The sequence below is a fragment of the Carcharodon carcharias genome, chromosome 3, assembly GCF_017639515.1.
Source record: "Carcharodon carcharias isolate sCarCar2 chromosome 3, sCarCar2.pri, whole genome shotgun sequence".
In the NCBI taxonomy this organism is placed as follows: Eukaryota; Metazoa; Chordata; class Chondrichthyes; order Lamniformes; family Lamnidae; genus Carcharodon; species Carcharodon carcharias.
Genome location: NC_054469.1, coordinates 5,233,158 through 5,250,889, shown reverse-complemented (window position 1 = coordinate 5,250,889; position 17,732 = coordinate 5,233,158). Strand labels below are relative to the sequence as shown.

The window sequence follows — 17,732 nt, the reverse complement described above, 5'->3', positions numbered from 1 at the left end:
CCCTCAGTACTGACCCTCTGACAGTGTTGCACTCCCTCAGTACTGACCCTCTGACAGTGCGGCACTCCCTCAGTACTGACCCTCTGACAGTGCAGCACTCCCTACGTACTGACCCTCTGACAGTGCGGCACTCCCTCAGTACTGTCCTATTGAAGTTCCAGCTTGGATTTTGTCCTCCAATGGCTGGAGTGGACCTTGACTCCACAAGTATCAGATGGAGGGGAGATTACTGTGCACTGGGTGACCGTTGCAGCCTCAGCTGCCGATTGGTGGTTGCGTGAGATAATGAGTGAGCAGTTTGCCGGTCAGGGAGAGGGTCGGGGAGAGAGGAGATGATCTTTGTTCTCAGGTGGCGTACCTTATCGATGAGGGACTTGGCCCTTTCGAGGTTCCCTCTGATACAGGCCCTGTGGAGATCAGTCTCACCCTTCTGGTTCCGTTTCCATCTCTGAAAATAGGAGGAGGGGCCCACTTAGTAACCTGCTGCTCACCACAGCCTGGTGGGGTGGGGTGGGGGGGGGGAGGGGGAGGGGGAGGGGGAGGGGGAGGGGGAGGGGGTGTCTGATCCAGACTCGGGGAGGGAGTGTCTGATCCAGACTCGGGGAGGGAGTGTCTGATCCAGACTCGGGGAGGGGTGTCTGATCCAGACTCGGGGAGGGGGTGTCTGATCCAGACTCGGGGAGGGGGTGTCTGATCCAGACTCGGGGAGGGAGTGTCTGATCCAGACTCGGGGAGGGGGTGTCTGATCCAGACTCGGGGAGGGATTGTCTGATCCAGACTCGGGGAGGGAGTGTCTGATCCAGACTCGGGGAGGGAGTGTCTGATCCAGACTCGGGGAGGGAGTGTCTGATCCAGACTCGGGGAGGGAGTGTCTGATCCAGACTCGGGGAGGGAGTGTCTGATCCAGACTCGGGGAGGGAGTGTCTGATCCAGACTCGGGGAGGGGGTGTCTGATCCAGACTTGGGGAGGGAGTGTCTGATCCAGACTCGGGGAGGGAGTGTCTGATCCAGACTCGGGGAGGGGGTGTCTGATCCAGACTCGGGGAGGGAGTGTCTGATCCAGACTCGGGGAGGGAGTGTCTGATCCAGACTCGGGGAGGGAGTGTCTGATCCAGACTCGGGGAGGGGGTGTCTGATCCAGACTCGGGGAGGGGGAGGGGGTGTCTGATCCAGACTCGGGGAGGGGGTGTCTGATCCAGACTCGGGGAGGGGGTGTCTGATCCAGACTCGGGGAGGGGGTGCGGGGGTCTGATCCAGACTCGGGGAGGGAGTGTCTGATCCAGACTCGGGGAGGGGGTATCTGATCCAGACTCGGGGAGGGAGTGTCTGATCCAGACTCGGGGAGGGAGTGTCTGATCCAGACTCGGGGAGGGAGTGTCTGATCCAGACTCGGGGAGGGAGTGTCTGATCCAGACTCGGGGAGGGAGTGTCTGATCCAGACTCGGGGAGGGGGAGGGGGTGTCTGATCCAGACTCGGGGAGGGGGTGTCTGATCCAGACTCGGGGAGGGGGTGTCTGATCCAGACTCGGGGAGGGAGTGTCTGATCCAGACTCGGGGAGGGATTGTCTGATCCAGACTCGGGGAGGGAGTGTCTGATCCAGACTCGGGGAGGGAGTGTCTGATCCAGACTCGGGGAGGGAGTGTCTGATCCAGACTCGGGGAGGGAGTGTCTGATCCAGACTCGGGGAGGGAGTGTCTGATCCAGACTCGGGGTGGGGGTGCGGGTTCTGATCCAGACTCGGGGAGGGGGTGTCTGATCCAGACTCGGGGAGGGAGTCTCTGATCCAGACTCGGGGAGGGAGTGTCTGATCCAGACTCGGGGAGGGGGTGTCTGATCCAGACTCGGGGAGGGGGTGCGGGGTCTGATCCAGACTCGGGGAGGGGGTGCCTGATCCAGACTCGGGGAGGGGGTGCCTGATCCAGACTCGGGGAGGGGGTGTCTGATCCAGACTCGGGGAGGGGGTGTCTGATCCAGACTCGGGGAGGGGGTGTCTGATCCAGACTCGGGGAGGGAGTGTCTGATCCAGACTCGGGGAGGGAGTGTCTGATCCAGACTCGGGGAGGGAGTGTCTGATCCAGACTCGGGGAGGGGTGTCTGATCCAGACTCGGGGAGGGAGTGTCTGATCCAGACTCGGGGAGGGAGTGTCTGATCCAGACTCGGGGAGGGGGAGGGGGTGTCTGATCCAGACTCGGGGAGGGGGTGTCTGATCCAGACTCGGGGAGGGGGTGTCTGATCCAGACTCGGGGAGGGGGGTGTCTGATCCAGACTCGGGGAGGGAGTGTCTGATCCAGACTCGGGGAGGGAGTGTCTGATCCAGACTCGGGGAGGGGGTGTCTGATCCAGACTCGGGGAGGGATTGTCTGATCCAGACTCGGGGAGGGAGTGTCTGATCCAGACTCGGGGAGGGAGTGTCTGATCCAGACTCGGGGAGGGAGTGTCTGATCCAGACTCGGGGAGGGAGTGTCTGATCCAGACTCGGGGAGGGAGTGTCTGATCCAGACTCGGGGAGGGAGTGTCTGATCCAGACTCGGGGTGGGGGTGCGGGTTCTGATCCAGACTCGGGGAGGGGGTGTCTGATCCAGACTCGGGGAGGGAGTCTCTGATCCAGACTCGGGGAGGGAGTGTCTGATCCAGACTCGGGGAGGGGGTGTCTGATCCAGACTCGGGGAGGGGGTGCGGGGTCTGATCCAGACTCGGGGAGGGGGTGCCTGATCCAGACTCGGGGAGGGGGTGTCTGATCCAGACTCGGGGAGGGGGTGTCTGATCCAGACTCGGGGAGGGGGTGTCTGATCCAGACTCGGGGAGGGGGTGTCTGATCCAGACTCGGGGAGGGAGTGTCTGATCCAGACTCGGGGAGGGGGTGCGGGGTCTGATCCAGACTCGGGGAGGGGTTGTCTGATCCAGACTCGGGGAGGGGGTGCGGGGTCTGATCCAGACTCGGGGAGGGGGTGTCTGATCCAGACTTGGGGAGGGGGTGTCTGATCCAGACTCGGGGAGGGGGTGCGGGGTCTGATCTAGACTCGGGGAGGGGGTGTCTGATCCAGACTCGGGGAGGGGGTGTCTGATCCAGACTCGGGGAGGGGGTGTCTGATCCAGACTCGGGGAGGGGGTGCCGGGGGTCTGATCCAGACTCGGGGAGGGGGTGTCTGATCCAGACTCGGGGAGGGGGTGCGGGGGTCTGATCCAGACTCGGGGAGGGGGTGTCTGATCCAGACTCGGGGAGGGGGTGTCTGATCCAGACTCGGGGAGGGGGTGTCTGATCCAGACTCGGGGAGGGGGTGTCTGATCCAGACTCGGGGAGGGAGTGTCTGATCCAGACTCGGGGAGGGGGTGTCTGATCCAGACTCGGGGAGGGGGTGCCGGGGGTCTGATCCAGACTCGGGGAGGGGGTGTCTGATCCAGACTCGGGGAGGGGGTGTCTGATCCAGACTCGGGGAGGGAGTGTCTGATCCAGACTCGGGGAGGGAGTGTCTGATCCAGACTCGGGGAGGGAGTGTCTGATCCAGACTCGGTGAGGGAGTGTCTGATCCAGACTCGGGGAGGGGGTGTCTGATCCAGACTCGGGGAGGGGGTGTCTGATCCAGACTCGGGGAGGGGGTGTCTGATCCAGACTCGGGGAGGGGGTGTCTGATCCAGACTCGGGGAGGGGGTGCGGGGGTCTGATCCAGACTCGGGGAGGGAGTGTCTGATCCAGACTCGGGGAGGGAGTGTCTGATCCAGACTCGGGGAGGGAGTGTCTGATCCAGACTCGGGGAGGGGGTGTCTGATCCAGACTCGGGGAGGGGGTGTCTGATCCAGACTCGGGGAGGGGGTGCGGGGTCTGATCCAGACTCGGGGAGGGAGTGCGGGGTCTGATCCAGACTCGGGGAGGGAGTGCGGGGTCTGATCCAGACTCGGGGAGGGAGTTTCTGATCCAGACTCGGGGAGGGAGTGTCTGATCCAGACTCGGGGAGGGGGTGTCTGATCCAGACTCGGGGAGGGGGTGTCTGATCCAGACTCGGGGAGGGGGTGTCTGATCCAGACTCGGGGAGGGAGTGTCTGATCCAGACTCGGGGAGGGGGTGTCTGATCCAGACTCGGGGAGGGGGTGCGGGGGTCTGATCCAGACTCGGGGAGGGGTGTCTGATCCAGACTCGGGGAGGGGGTGTCTGATCCAGACTCGGGGAGGGGGTGTCTGATCCAGACTCGGGGAGGGGGTGTCTGATCCAGACTCGGGGAGGGAGTGTCTGATCCAGACTCGGGGAGGGGGTGTCTGATCCAGACTCGGGGAGGGGGTGTCTGATCCAGACTCGGGGAGGGAGTGTCTGATCCAGACTCGGGGAGGGGGTGCGGGGTCTGATCCAGACTCGGGGAGGGGTTGTCTGATCCAGACTCGGGGAGGGGGTGTCTGATCCAGACTCGGGGAGGGGGTGTCTGATCCAGACTCGGGGAGGGGGTGCGGGGTCTGATCCAGACTCGGGGAGGGGGTGTCTGATCCAGACTCGGGGAGGGGGTGTCTGATCCAGACTCGGGGAGGGGGTGTCTGATCCAGACTCGGGGAGGGGGTGTCTGATCCAGACTCGGGGAGGGGGTGCCGTGGGTCTGATCCAGACTCGGGGAGGGGGTGTCTGATCCAGACTCGGGGAGGGGGTGCGGGGGTCTGATCCAGACTCGGGGAGGGGGTGTCTGATCCAGACTCGGGGAGGGGGTGTCTGATCCAGACTCGGGGAGGGGGTGCCGGGGGTCTGATCCAGACTCGGGGAGGGGGTGTCTGATCCAGACTCGGGGAGGGGGTGTCTGATCCAGACTCGGGGAGGGAGTGTCTGATCCAGACTCGGGGAGGGAGTGTCTGATCCAGACTCGGGGAGGGAGTGTCTGATCCAGACTCGGGGAGGGGGTGTCTGATCCAGACTCGGGGAGGGGGTGTCTGATCCAGACTCGGGGAGGGGGTGTCTGATCCAGACTCGGGGAGGGGGTGTCTGATCCAGACTCGGGGAGGGGGTGTCTGATCCAGACTCGGGGAGGGGGTGTCTGATCCAGACTCGGGGAGGGGGTGTCTGATCCAGACTCGGGGAGGGAGTGTCTGATCCAGACTCGGGGAGGGAGTGTCTGATCCAGACTCGGGGAGGGAGTGTCTGATCCAGACTCGGGGAGGGAGTGTCTGATCCAGACTCGGGGAGGGGGTGTCTGATCCAGACTCGGGGAGGGGGTGTCTGATCCAGACTCGGGGAGGGGGTGCGGGGTCTGATCCAGACTCGGAGAGGGAGTGCGGGGTCTGATCCAGACTCGGGGAGGGAGTGTCTGATCCAGACTCGGGGAGGGGGTGTCTGATCCAGACTCGGGGAGGGGGTGTCTGATCCAGACTCGGGGAGGGGGTGTCTGATCCAGACTCGGGGAGGGGGTGTCTGATCCAGACTCGGGGAGGGGGTGTCTGATCCAGACTCGGGGAGGGGGTGTCTGATCCAGACTCGGGGAGGGGGTGTCTGATCCAGATTCGGGGAGGGGGTGTCTGATCCAGACTCGGGGAGGGGGTGCGGGGGTCTGATCCAGACTCGGGGAGGGGGTGTCTGATCCAGACTCGGGGAGGGGGTGTCTGATCCAGACTCGGGGAGGGGGTGTCTGATCCAGACTCGGGGAGGGGGTGCGGGTGTCTGATCCAGACTCGGGGAGGGGGTGTCTGATCCAGACTCGGGGAGGGGGTGTCTGATCCAGACTCGGGGAGGGAGTGTCTGATCCAGACTCGGGGAGGGGGTGTCTGATCCAGACTCGGGGAGGGAGTGTCTGATCCAGACTCGGGGAGGGAGTGTCTGATCCAGACTCGGGGAGGGAGTGTCTGATCCAGACTCGGGGTGCGGTGTCTGATCCAGACTCGGGGAGGGGTGTCTGATCCAGACTCGGGGTGCGGTGTCTGATCCAGACTCGGGGAGGGGGTGTCTGATCCAGACTCGGGGAGGGGGTGCGGGGTCTGATCCAGACTCGGGGAGGGAGTGTCTGATCCAGACTCGGGGTGCGGTGTCTGATCCAGACTCGGGCAGGGGGTGTCTGATCCAGACTCGGGGAGGGGGTGTCTGATCCAGACTCGGGGAGGGGGTGCGGGGTCTGATCCAGACTCGGGGAGGGGGTGTCTGATCCAGACTCGGGGAGGGGGTGTCTGATCCAGACTCGGGGAGGGAGTGCGGGGTCTGATCCAGACTCGGGGAGGGGGTGCGGGGGTCTGATCCAGACTCGGGGAGGGAGTGTCTGATCCAGACTCGGGGAGGGAGTGTCTGATCCAGACTCGGGGAGGGGGTGTCTGATCCAGACTCGGGGAGGGAGTGTCTGATCCAGACTCGGAGAGGGGGTGTCTGATCCAGACTCGGGGAGGGAGTGTCTCATCCAGACTCGGGGAGGGAGTGTCTGATCCAGACTCGGGGAGGGGGTGTCTGATCCAGACTCGGGGAGGGAGTGTCTGATCCAGACTCGGGGAGGGAGTGTCTGATCCAGACTCGGGGAGGGGGTGCGGGGTCTGATCCAGACTCGGGGAGGGAGTGTCTGATCCAGACTCGGGGAGGGGGTGTCTGATCCAGACTCGGGGAGGGAGTGCGGGGTCTGATCCAGACTCGGGGAGGGGGTGCGGGGGTCTGATCCAGATTCGGGGAGGGAGTGTCTGATCCAGACTCGGGGAGGGAGTGTCTGATCCAGACTCGGGGAGGGGCTGTCTGATCCAGACTCGGGGAGGGAGTGTCTGATCCAGACTCGGGGAGGGAGTGTCTGATCCAGACTCGGGGAGGGGGTGCGGGGTCTGATCCAGACTCGGGGAGGGAGTGTCTGATCCAGACTCGGGGAGGGAGTGTCTGATCCAGACTCGGGGAGGGGGTGTCTGATCCAGACTCGGGGAGGGGGTGTCTGATCCAGACTCGGGGAGGGAGTGTCTGATCCAGACTCGGGGAGGGAGTGTCTGATCCAGACTCGGGGAGGGAGTGTCTGATCCAGACTCGGGGAGGGAGTGTCTGATCCAGACTCGGGGAGGGGGTGCGGGGTCTGATCCAGACTCGGGGAGGGATTGTCTGATCCAGACTCGGGGAGGGAGTGCGGGGTCTGATCCGGATTGGGACAGACGCTCGCCCTGATCTCCTTTCATGCTGCTGAGAGACTGGGGCTCAGCTGCAGCAGCCAGGGGTATTAGTGCAGGGGTGGGGGGCGGATTCCTGGTGGTTCGGTGTCTGGGGCAGAGAGAGGGGGTGAACGGGGGGTGGGAGCGCTAACCACGGTGACTCGAATCCAGATTCCAACTTTGTGTGATCTCTGTTCACAACATTTTGTGATTGTTCGCTGCAGATATCCTTCTCTATCTGTCTCCGAGTCTCTCTTTCTATCTGCCTCTCTTTCTCTATCGCTCTATCTCTCACTTTGGTGAGGCTGTGTAAAACCGCCAAGTACCAACGTTCCATTAAACACCGTATCCCCTCACCCACCCAGCTCACTGGTAACGTCTCCTGGGACCACCTCTTTCTGCGGCCCCCTCCTCTCTCTCTCTCTCTCTCTCTCTGTCCCCTTCTCTCGCCCTCTCTTTTGCTCCCTCACTGCTGTCTCCCACTCCCTAACTCTCTCTGCTCCCCTCCATCTCCCTGTTTCTCCCTCTCTCATGCTCTCTCCCCAACCTCTCTCTCCTGCTCTCCTCTCCCATGTCCTTCAGTTGCTCCCTCCACCCCAGTTGCTGCTGTTGTTGATGAGGGTGATTTAGGTCTGTAATCTGATCTAAGAGCTCAGTGCTGGCAGCCTGCTCTGTGTGTGAACACACCAAACATTAGAGCAGTGACACCGGACCGCTCAGCTACCCAGAGACAACCGAACTATCAGAATTTATCCTCATTGGGATGAAACACAACTCATCGCCTCACTCCCACCACACTCTCCCCCTCCCCACGCTCTCCCCCTCCCCACGCTCTCCCCCTCCCCACGCTCTACCCCTCCCCACGCTCTCCCCCTCCCCACGCTCTCCCCCTCCCCACGCTCTCCCCCTCCCCACGCTCTCCCCCTCCCCACGCTCTCCCCCTCCCCACGCTCTCCCCCTGGCCACACTTATCTCAATCCACTTGCTGAGCTCCAGCTGGAGAGATTAGAAATCAGGAGTGGGGAGCAATCAGAGATCTCAGCAGCTCACAGATTGTGGGATGGGTGGGAGATCACAGGAGGGGTCGGAGATCACAGGAGGGGTTAGTGATCACAGGAGGGGTCGGAGATCACAGCAGGGGTTAGTGATCACAGGAGGGGTTAGTGATCACAGGAGGGGTCGGAGATCACAGGAGGGGTTAGAGATCACAGGAGGGGTTAGTGATCACAGGAGGGGTCGGAGATCACAGGAGGGGTTAGAGATCACAGGAGGGGTTAGTGATCACAAGAGGGGTCGGAAATCACAGGAGGGGTTAGAGATCACAGGAGGGGTTAGTGATCACAGGAGGGGTTAGAGATCACAGGAGGGGTTAGAGATCACAGGAGGGGTTAGAGATCACAGGAGGGGTTAGAGATCATGGGTGGATTAGGAATTACAGGGAGGTTAGAAGTCATTTTTAAAAATGTATTCATTCTCAAGATGTGGACATCACTGGCATGGCCGGCAGTTACTGGCCGATCAGTCCATGTCCAAATGCAGCAAGACCTGGACAATATCCAGGCTTGGGCTGATAAGTAACATTCACGCCACACAAGTGTCAGGCAATGACCATCTCCAACAAGAGAGAATCCAACCATCGCCCCTTGATGTTCAATGGCATTACCAACACAGAATCCCCCACTGTCAACATCCTGGGATTAACACTGACCAGAAACTGAACTGGACCAGCCTCACTCCCACCCCAGGACATATATTTGGGGAAAGACAGTGGTGTAGTGGTATTGTCACTGGACTAGTAACCCCGAGGCCAGACTAATGCTCGGGGGGGGACACAGGTTCAAATCCCACCACAGCAGCTGGTGGGATTTGAATTCAATTAATAGTCTGGAATGGAAAGCTAGCCTCAGTAATGGTGACCATGACAATATCGATTGTTGTAAAAACCCATCTGGTTCACTAATGGGCAACAAATGCTGGCTAAGCCAGTAATCCCGTGAATTAATACAAAAAGTCCCTGGGAGTTCCAGGATTTTGACCCAGAGACAGTGAAGGAATTTCCAAGCCAGGATGGCCGGGGTGGGGCGGGGGGGTGCGGGTGGTTGTTGAGTTGAGAAGTCATGGATGAGAGATCCTGGAGGGTGGGACAGATCGCAGGGCTGAAACAGCTTCCTGACTTGGAAATATATCGGTCGTTCCTTCACCGTCGCTGGGTCAGAATCCTGGAACTCCCTCCCTAACAGCACTGTGGGTGTACCTACACCACATGGACTGCAGCGGTTCAAGAAGGCAGCTCACCACCACCTTCTCAAGGGGCAATTAGGGATGGGCAATAAATGCTGGCCCAGCCAGCGAAGCCCCACATCCCGTGTATGAATAATAATTTTTTAAAAGTTGCTGGGCTGGGGAAACCCCTCCCCGCTCTTGCCCCACAAGCAGTGCTGGAAAGAGACATACCTTACTGATCTGGTCCCTCTCACCTCCCCTCACCTGCTGGGTGTTCTCAGGCTTGGGACACCCTGTCTGTGGGTGTAAAAAAATAACAGACTAGTTAAAATAGAGACGGCAGACATGTTCAAATATTTCACTGAACAACTGGAATCCTGAGACCTGATTGGTTGTTCGCCAATAAAGCCAAGGATCCCATTTGGTTTTTTTATTTAAACATCCTTATCAGCTTGCCCTGCCACCTTCGATGATTTATACATACACACCCAGGTCCCTCGGCTTTAGCACCTGCTTTACAGTTACACCCTTTGTTATCTTGTCTCTCCAGTTTCTTCCTGCCGAAATGAATCACTTCACATTTCCCCGCATCGACCTTCATCTATTTGTCTGCCCATTCCACCAGCCTGTCTTTGTCCTTTTGAAACTCTACAATATCTCCCTCATTATTTCAGACTTTGGCTGCTGGACTTGTTGTGCGGCCTTGTGGAAGTCCAGGTACACCACATCGATAGCATTGCCCTCATCAACCCTCTCCGTTACCCCATCAAAAACATAGTCAAAGCATCATGTGCCCTGAACCAATCTGCACTGAATTTCCTGGATTAATCCACACTTTTCCAAGTGCCAGCTCAATTTTCCCAAGATTATTTCTCCAAGTTTCCCAACTCTGGAGGTTAAACTGCCTGGCCTGTAGTTGCTGGGTTTACCTTTGCACTTCCTTTTTGAACAAGGGTGTAACATTCACAATTCTCCAGTCCTCTGGAGCCTAAGGAAGATTGGAAAGTTATGGCCAGTGCCTCTACAATTTCTCTCAATTCCCTCATTGCCCTCATCCGGACCGGGTGCCTTTTTTATTTTAATCACTGCCAATATTTTAAATAGATCCATTTCATCCATTTGATCCAATTCAATTTTTCTACTGTCACAAACTCGTTAGTCATGGAAAATGGTTCATCTTCAATGCCCAAGAACATTCTGGAAGAATTTGTGTTTTTAACAGACACTGTCCCTTAAAGGGTTAATGCAGGGACTCTGGTTGCTGCTGTTCCTGGAAAAGACAGCATTTTACCGGAAAAGGTCATTGAGCAGTTTTAAAAAATCTGGAACCTTCTTGACCCCAATGGACAGTTTACAAAAGGGTCACAGGGTGTTTTATAAAAACTGGCCTGGAAAACAGTGTTTAAAAACCTGGTTTTAGTTTTGCTTTAGAGGAAAAACAAGGAGGACCAACTGCTCAAGTAAAGAAGACAACAACTTCTGAAGCTCCTGACCCAGTCCCAAAGCAGAGAATGAATGGAAGTTGCTCCAAAGTCACTCTACATTCTGACATTGACTGGCTGCAAGTTTTCCTCGAAGCCTGCCTGAAAAGTCATGCAAGGGTCATCGATTGTTTCCCTGACCAGTGCTGAGAAACCAGCTGTGTTACCCGGACACCATTTATCCTCTTCCATTGACCCATTGACTTTTAATCTCTTGGCAGAATTCCGCTATTTAGTTAATTGTTGTTGTGAGAGAGAGTTAGGGTATTTGGAAAGAGTAGTTTTTATACTTTCATATTTCACACTGTATGTTAATAAGTTTTGCCTTTCTCCTCGACAAGTCTGGTTTTATAATAAACTAATAATTTTATTGTTTTTTTAAAATTCATTCATGGGATGTGGGTTTCACTGGCTGGGCCCAGTATTTATTACCCATCCCTAGTTGCCCTTGAGAAGGTGGTGCTGAGCTGCCTTCTTGAACCACTGCAGTCCCTGTGGTGTAGGTACACCCACAGTGCTGTTAGGGAATTCCAGGATTTTGACCCAGCGACAGTGAAGGAACGGCCGATATATTTCCAAGTCAATTATTGAAGAAACCTGGGCATTGAGTGGTCATTCTGAGATTAATAGGTAAAGCACAGTATCACTAGTCTGAAAAATCATTTAAATATATGTCATGACCCATAGAATGGTGGGACTACAGGCAGACAGTGCACTCCTTCCATAGGAGTCATAACACCATTAACTCCTCCTTTATTGCAAAAGTGTTTACTAAGCAGCACTGTTGGTGTATCTACATCGCAGGGACTGCAGCAGTTCAAGAAGGCAGATCACCACCACCGCCTCAAGGGCATAGAGTGTAAGAATAAGGAAGTTATGCTGAACTTATATAAAATGCTGGTTTGACCTCAGCTGGTGTATTGTGTACAGTTTCTGGGCGCCACATTATAGGAAGGATGTGAACACATTGGGGAGAGTGCAGAAGAGGTTTACGAGAGTGGTTCCAGGGATGAGAAACTTCAGTTATTAGGAAAGATTGGAGAAGTTGGGACTGTTTTCCTTGGAGAGGAGAAGGCTGAGAGGAGACTTGATAGAAGTTTTCAAAATAATGAGGGTTCTGGACAGAGTAGATAGGGAGAAACTGTTCCTGCTCGTAAACAGATCGAGAACCAGAGGGCATGGTTTTAAAGTGCAAAAGAAGCAAATGTGAGTTGAGAATAAACTTTTACACACAGTGAATAGTTAGGGTCTGGAATTCACTGACTGGAAGTGTGGTGGAGGCAGGTTCAATCGAGGCATTCAAGAGGGCATTAGATGATTATCTAAATAGAAACAATGTGCGGGGTTATGGGGAAAAGACAGGAGATTGGCATGAAGATAAGATACTCAGAGAGCCGGTGCAGACATGATGGGCCGAATGTCCTCCTCCTACACCGTAACTATTCTGTGATTCTGTGAATTAGGGATGGGCAATAAATGCTGCCTTCGTCAGCGATACCCACATCCTGGTGACGATGAAATGAGACATTGAAAGTGGTTCAGGTTTAGCGCAGAGGGTGCAGATATCCGTCTCATTAGAACGAGATGCATTCACTTGTAGAATCACAGGTTAAAGCTGAGCACTTCACCCACTGAGCCACTATGCCCTGGATCAGGGGAGCTTTCTGAAACCCTCAGCTGCCTATCGCTTCTCCATTTTCCCACAGCAGCAGATTCTGGACGAGTCCTCACACTCCCACAGCCAGGGGGAACACTGCTGCCCAAACAGGCTTTTCAAATGTGACTCAATCAGCCAAGGAATTCATGGTCAGAATCTCCACCTCTCCTTTCCCCATCCAGCACATTGTGTTACACATGATAATTCAGGGACAGGTTGTCAGACACGAATGGGCAAACCAGTTCACAACCCATAGCAATTTGGGATTGCAACAGGAAAGATCCGAGAACCCAGTGAGCAGCAGTCCAAACCCCGAGACGCAGTCCAAACCCCGAGATGCAGTCCAAACCCCGAGACGCAGCCCAAACTCCGAGACGCAGCCCAAACTCCGAGACGCAGCCCAAACTCCGAGACGCAGTCCAAACCCTGAGACGCAGTCCAAACCCCGAGACGCAGTCCAAACCCCGAGACGCAGTCCAAACCCCGAGACGCAGGATAAACTCCGAAACGCAGCCCAAACTCCGAGACGCAGCCCAAACTCCGAGACGCAGCCCAAACTCCGAGACGCAGCCCAAACCCTGAGACACAGCCCAAACTCCGAGACACAGCCCAAGGTAAATGAGCTTGTGGCGCAGATTGAAATTGGCAGGTATGATGTGGGGGGCATCACGGAGACATGGCTGCAAGGGGATCAGGACTGGGAGCTAAATATCCAAGGATATACATCCTATCGAAAGGATAGGCAGGTTGGCAGAGGGAGTGGGGCTGCTTTGTTAGTAAGAAATGAAATTAAATCGATAACAAGAAATGACGTAGGGTCAGATGACGTAGAATCTGTGTGGGTAGAGTTGAGGAACAGCAAAGGTAAAAAAACCATAATGGGAGTTAAGTACAGGCCTCCGAACAGTAGTCAGGATGTGGGGCACAAGATACAACAGGAGATAGAAAAGGTGTGTAAGAAAGGCAAGGTTACAGTGATCATGGGAGATTTCAATATGCAGGTAGACTGGGAAAATCAGGTTGGTAGTGGATCCCAAGAAAAGGAATTTGTGGAATGTCTACGAGATGGCTTTTTGGAGTAGCTTGTGGTGGAGCCACTAGGGAACAGGCAATTCTAGATTTAGTGATGTGTAATGAGGCAGATTTGATAAGGGAGCTTAATGTGAAGGAACCCTTGGGAGGAAGTGACCATAATATGATAGAATTTACCCTGCAATTTGAGAGGAAAAAGCTGGAATCAGATGTAACGGTATCACAGTTGAATAAAGGCAACTACAGAGGCATGAGGGAGGAGCTGGCCAGAATTGGCTGGGAGATGAGCCTAGCAGGAAAGACAGTGGAACAGCAATGGCAGGAGTTTCTGGGAGGAATTTGGGAGACACAGCAAAAATTCATCCCTAGGAAGAAGAAGCATACTAAAGGGAGGACGAGGCAACCATGGCTGACAAGGGAAGTCAAGGACAGCATAAAAGCTAAAGAGAAAGCATACAATGCGGCGAAGAGCAGTGGGAAACCGGGGGATTGGGAAGCCTACAAAGACTAACAGAGGACAACTAAAAAAGAAATAAGGAGGGAGAAGATTAAATATGAGGGTAAACTAGCCAGTAATATAAAAGAAGATTGCAAGAGTTTTTTTAGATATATAAAGGGTAAGAGAGAGGCAAAAGTGGACATTGGGCCACTGGAAAATGACGCTGGAGAAGTAGTAGTGGGGAACAATGAAATGGCGGGGGATCTGAATAGGTACTTTGCATCAGTCTTCACGGTGGAAGACACGAGTAACATCCCCAAAGTTCAAGAGAGTCGGGGGGCAGAGGTGAGAATGGTGGCCATTACCATGGGGAAGGTGCTAGGAAAACTGAAAGGTCTGAAGGTGGATATATCACCTGGACCAGATGAATTACACCCCCGAGTTCTGAAGGAGATAGCTGAAGAGAGAGTGGAGACGTTAGTGGTGATCTTTCAGGAGTCAGGGAGGGATCCAGAGGACTGGAAAATCGCTAATGTAACCCCCTTGTTTAAGAAGGGAGTGAGGCAAAAGACGGGAAATTACAGGCCGATTAGCCTGACCTCAGTCGTTGGTAAGATTTTAGAGTCCGTTATTAAGGATGAGATTTCAGAATACTTGGAAGTACATGGTAAAATAGGGCAAAGTCAGCATGGTTTCATCAAGGGGAGGTTATGCCTGACAAATCTGTTAGAATTCTTTGAGGAGGTAACGAGCAGGTTAGACAAAGGCGAGCCAAGGGACGTTATCTACTTGGACTTCCAGAAGGCCTTTGACAAGGTGCTGCACAGGAGGCTGCTCAGTAAGATAAGAGCCCATGGTGTTAGAGGCAAGGTACTAGCATGGATAGAAGATTGGCTGTCTGGCAGGAGACAGAGAGTGGGGATAAGGGGGTCCTTCTCAGGATGGCGGCCGGTGACTAGTGGAGTTCCGCAGGGGTCAGTGTTGGGACCACAACTTTTCACTTTATACATTAATGATCTAGATGAAGGAACTGAGGGCATCCTGGCTAAGTTTGCAGATGATACAAAGATAGGTGGAGGGACAGGTAGTATTGAGGAGGCGGGGAGGCTGCAGAAGGAGTTGTACAGGTTAGGAGAATGGGCAAAGAAGTGACAGATGGAATACAACGTGGGCAAGTGTGAGGTCATGCACTTTGGTAGGAAGAATAGAGGCATAGACTATTTTCTAAATGGGGAGAGAATTCAGAAATTTGGAGTGCAAAGGGACTTGGGAGCCCTAGTCCAGGATTCTCTTAAGGTTAACTTGCACATTGAGTCGGTAGTTAGGAAGGCAAATGCAATGTTGGCATTTATTTTGAGAGGACGAGAATATAAAAGCAGGGATGTGCTGCTGAGGCTTTATAAGGCTGTGGTCAGACCACATTTAGAATATTGTGAGCAATTTTGGGCCCCATATCTCAGGAAGGATGTGCTGGCCCTGGAGAGAGTCCAGAGGAGGTTCACAAGAACGATCCTAGGAATGAAAGGCTTAACATATGAGGAATGTTTGAGGACTCTGGGTCTATACTCGATGGAGTTTAGAAGGATGAGGGGGGATGTGATTGAAACTTACAGAATACTGAAAGGTCTGGATAGAGTGGACGTGGGGAAGATGTTTCCATTAGTATGAGAGACTAGGACCCGAGGGCACAGACTCAGAGTAAAGGGAAGACCTTTTAGAACAAAGATGAGGAGAAACTTCTTTAGCCAGAGAGTGGTGAATCTATAGAATTCATTGCCACAGAAGGCAGTGGAGGCCAGGTCATTGAGTGTATTTAAGACCGAGATAGATAGGTTCTCGATTGGTAAGGAGATCAAAGGTTCTGGGGAGAAGGCAGGAGAATGGGGTTGAGAAACTTATCGGCCATGATTGAATGGCGGAGCAGACTCGATGGGCCGAATGGCCTAATTTCTGCTCCTATGCCTTATGGTCTAAACTCCGAGACACAGTCCAAAGTCCAAACTCCGAGATACAGTCCAAAGTCCAATCTCCGAGACACAGTCCAAAGTCCAATCTCCGAGACACAGTCCAAAGTCCAATCTCCGAGACACAGTCCAAACTCCGAGACACAGTCTAAAGTCCAAACTCCGAGATACAGTCCAAACTCCAAGACACAGTCTAAAGTCCAAACTCCGAGACACAGTCCAAAGTCCAATCTCCGAGACACAGTCCAAAGTCCAATCTCCGAGACACAGTCCAAAGTCCAATCTCCGAGACACAGTCCAAAGTCCAATCTCCGAGACACAGTCCAAAGTCCAATCTCCGTGACACAGTCCAAAGTCCAATCTCCGTGACACAGTCCAAAGTCCAATCTCCGTGACACAGTCCAAAGTCCAATCTCCGAGACACAGTCCAAAGTCCAATCTCCGAGACACAGTCCAAAGTCCAATCTCCGAGACACAGTCCAAACTCCGAGACACAGTCTAAAGTCCAAACTCCGAGACACAGTCCAAAGTCCAAACTCCGAGACACAGTCCAAAGTCCAAACTCCGAGACACAGTCCAAAGTCCAATCTCCGAGACACAGTCCAAAGTCCAATCTCCGAGACACAGTCCAAAGTCCAATCTCCGAGACACAGTCCAAACTCCGAGACACAGTCTGAAGTCCAAACTCCGAGACACAGTCCAAACTCCGAGACACAGTCCAAACTCTGAGACACAGTCCAAACTCTGAGACACAGTCTAAAGTCCAAACTCCGAGACACCGTCCAAACTCCGAAACACAGTCTAAAGTCCAAACTCCGAGACACAGTCCAAAGTCCAAACTCCGAGACACAGTCCAAAGTCCAATCTCCGAGAGACAGTCCAAAGTCCAATCTCCGAGACACAGTCCAAAGTCCAATCTCCGAGACACAGTCCAAACTCCGAGACACAGTCCAAACTCCGAGACACAGTCCAAACTCCGAGACACAGTCCAAACTCCGAGACACAGTCTAAAGCCCAAACTCCGAGACACAGTCCAAACTCCGAGACACAGTCTAAAGCCCAAACTCCGAGACACAGTCCAAACTCCGAGACACCGTCCAAACTCCGAGACACCGTCCAAACTCCGAGACACCGTCCAAACTCCGAGACACAGTCCAAACTCCGAGACACAGTCCAAACTCCGAGACACAGTCCAAAGCTCAAACTCCGAGACACAGTCTAAAGCCCAAACTCCGAGACACAGTCTAAAGTCCAAACTCCGAGACACAGTCTAAAGTCCAAACTCCGAGACACAGTCCAAACTCCGAGACACAGTCTAAAGTCCAAACTCCGAGACACCGTCCAAACTCCGAAACACAGTCTAAAGTCCAAACTCCGAGACACAGTCCAAAGTCCAAACTCCGAGACACAGTCCAAAGTCCAAACTCCGAGACACAGTCCAAAGTCCAAACTCCGAGACACAGTCCAAAGTCCAATCTCCGAGACACAGTCCAAAGTCCGAGACACAGTCCAAAGTCCGAGACACAGTCCAAAGTCCGAGACACAGTCCAAAGTCCGAGACACAGTCCAAAGCCCAAACTCCGAGACACAGTCCAAACTCCGAGACACAGTCCAAACTCCGAGACACAGTCTAAAGCCCAAACTCCGAGACACAGTCTAAAGCCCAAACTCCGAGACACAGTCTAAAGCCCAAACTCCGAGACACAGTCTAAAGCCCAAACTCCGAGACACAGTCCAAACTCTGAGACACAGTCTAAAGCCCAAACTCCGAGACACCGTCCAAACTCCGAAACACAGTCTAAACTCCGAGACACCGTCCAAACTCCGAAACACAGTCTAAACTCCGAAACACCATCCAAACTC

General features: G+C 54.6%; 1 protein-coding gene across 1 annotated transcript in view; it reads right to left on the bottom strand.

Annotated features, from left to right (window-relative positions):
• Positions 1–226: 226 nt before the first annotated feature.
• The window catches only part of LOC121275770 (tonsoku-like protein), a 92,998-nt gene continuing 75,492 nt past the window's right edge, over positions 227–17,732 (bottom strand). Inside the window, exons 12-13 of the mRNA XM_041183377.1 lie at positions 9,528–9,593; positions 227–448 (exon numbers count right to left, since the gene is read on the bottom strand). Coding sequence (XP_041039311.1) covers positions 227–448; positions 9,528–9,593 — 288 coding nt within the window. The remainder of the gene's footprint in view (positions 449–9,527; positions 9,594–17,732) is intronic.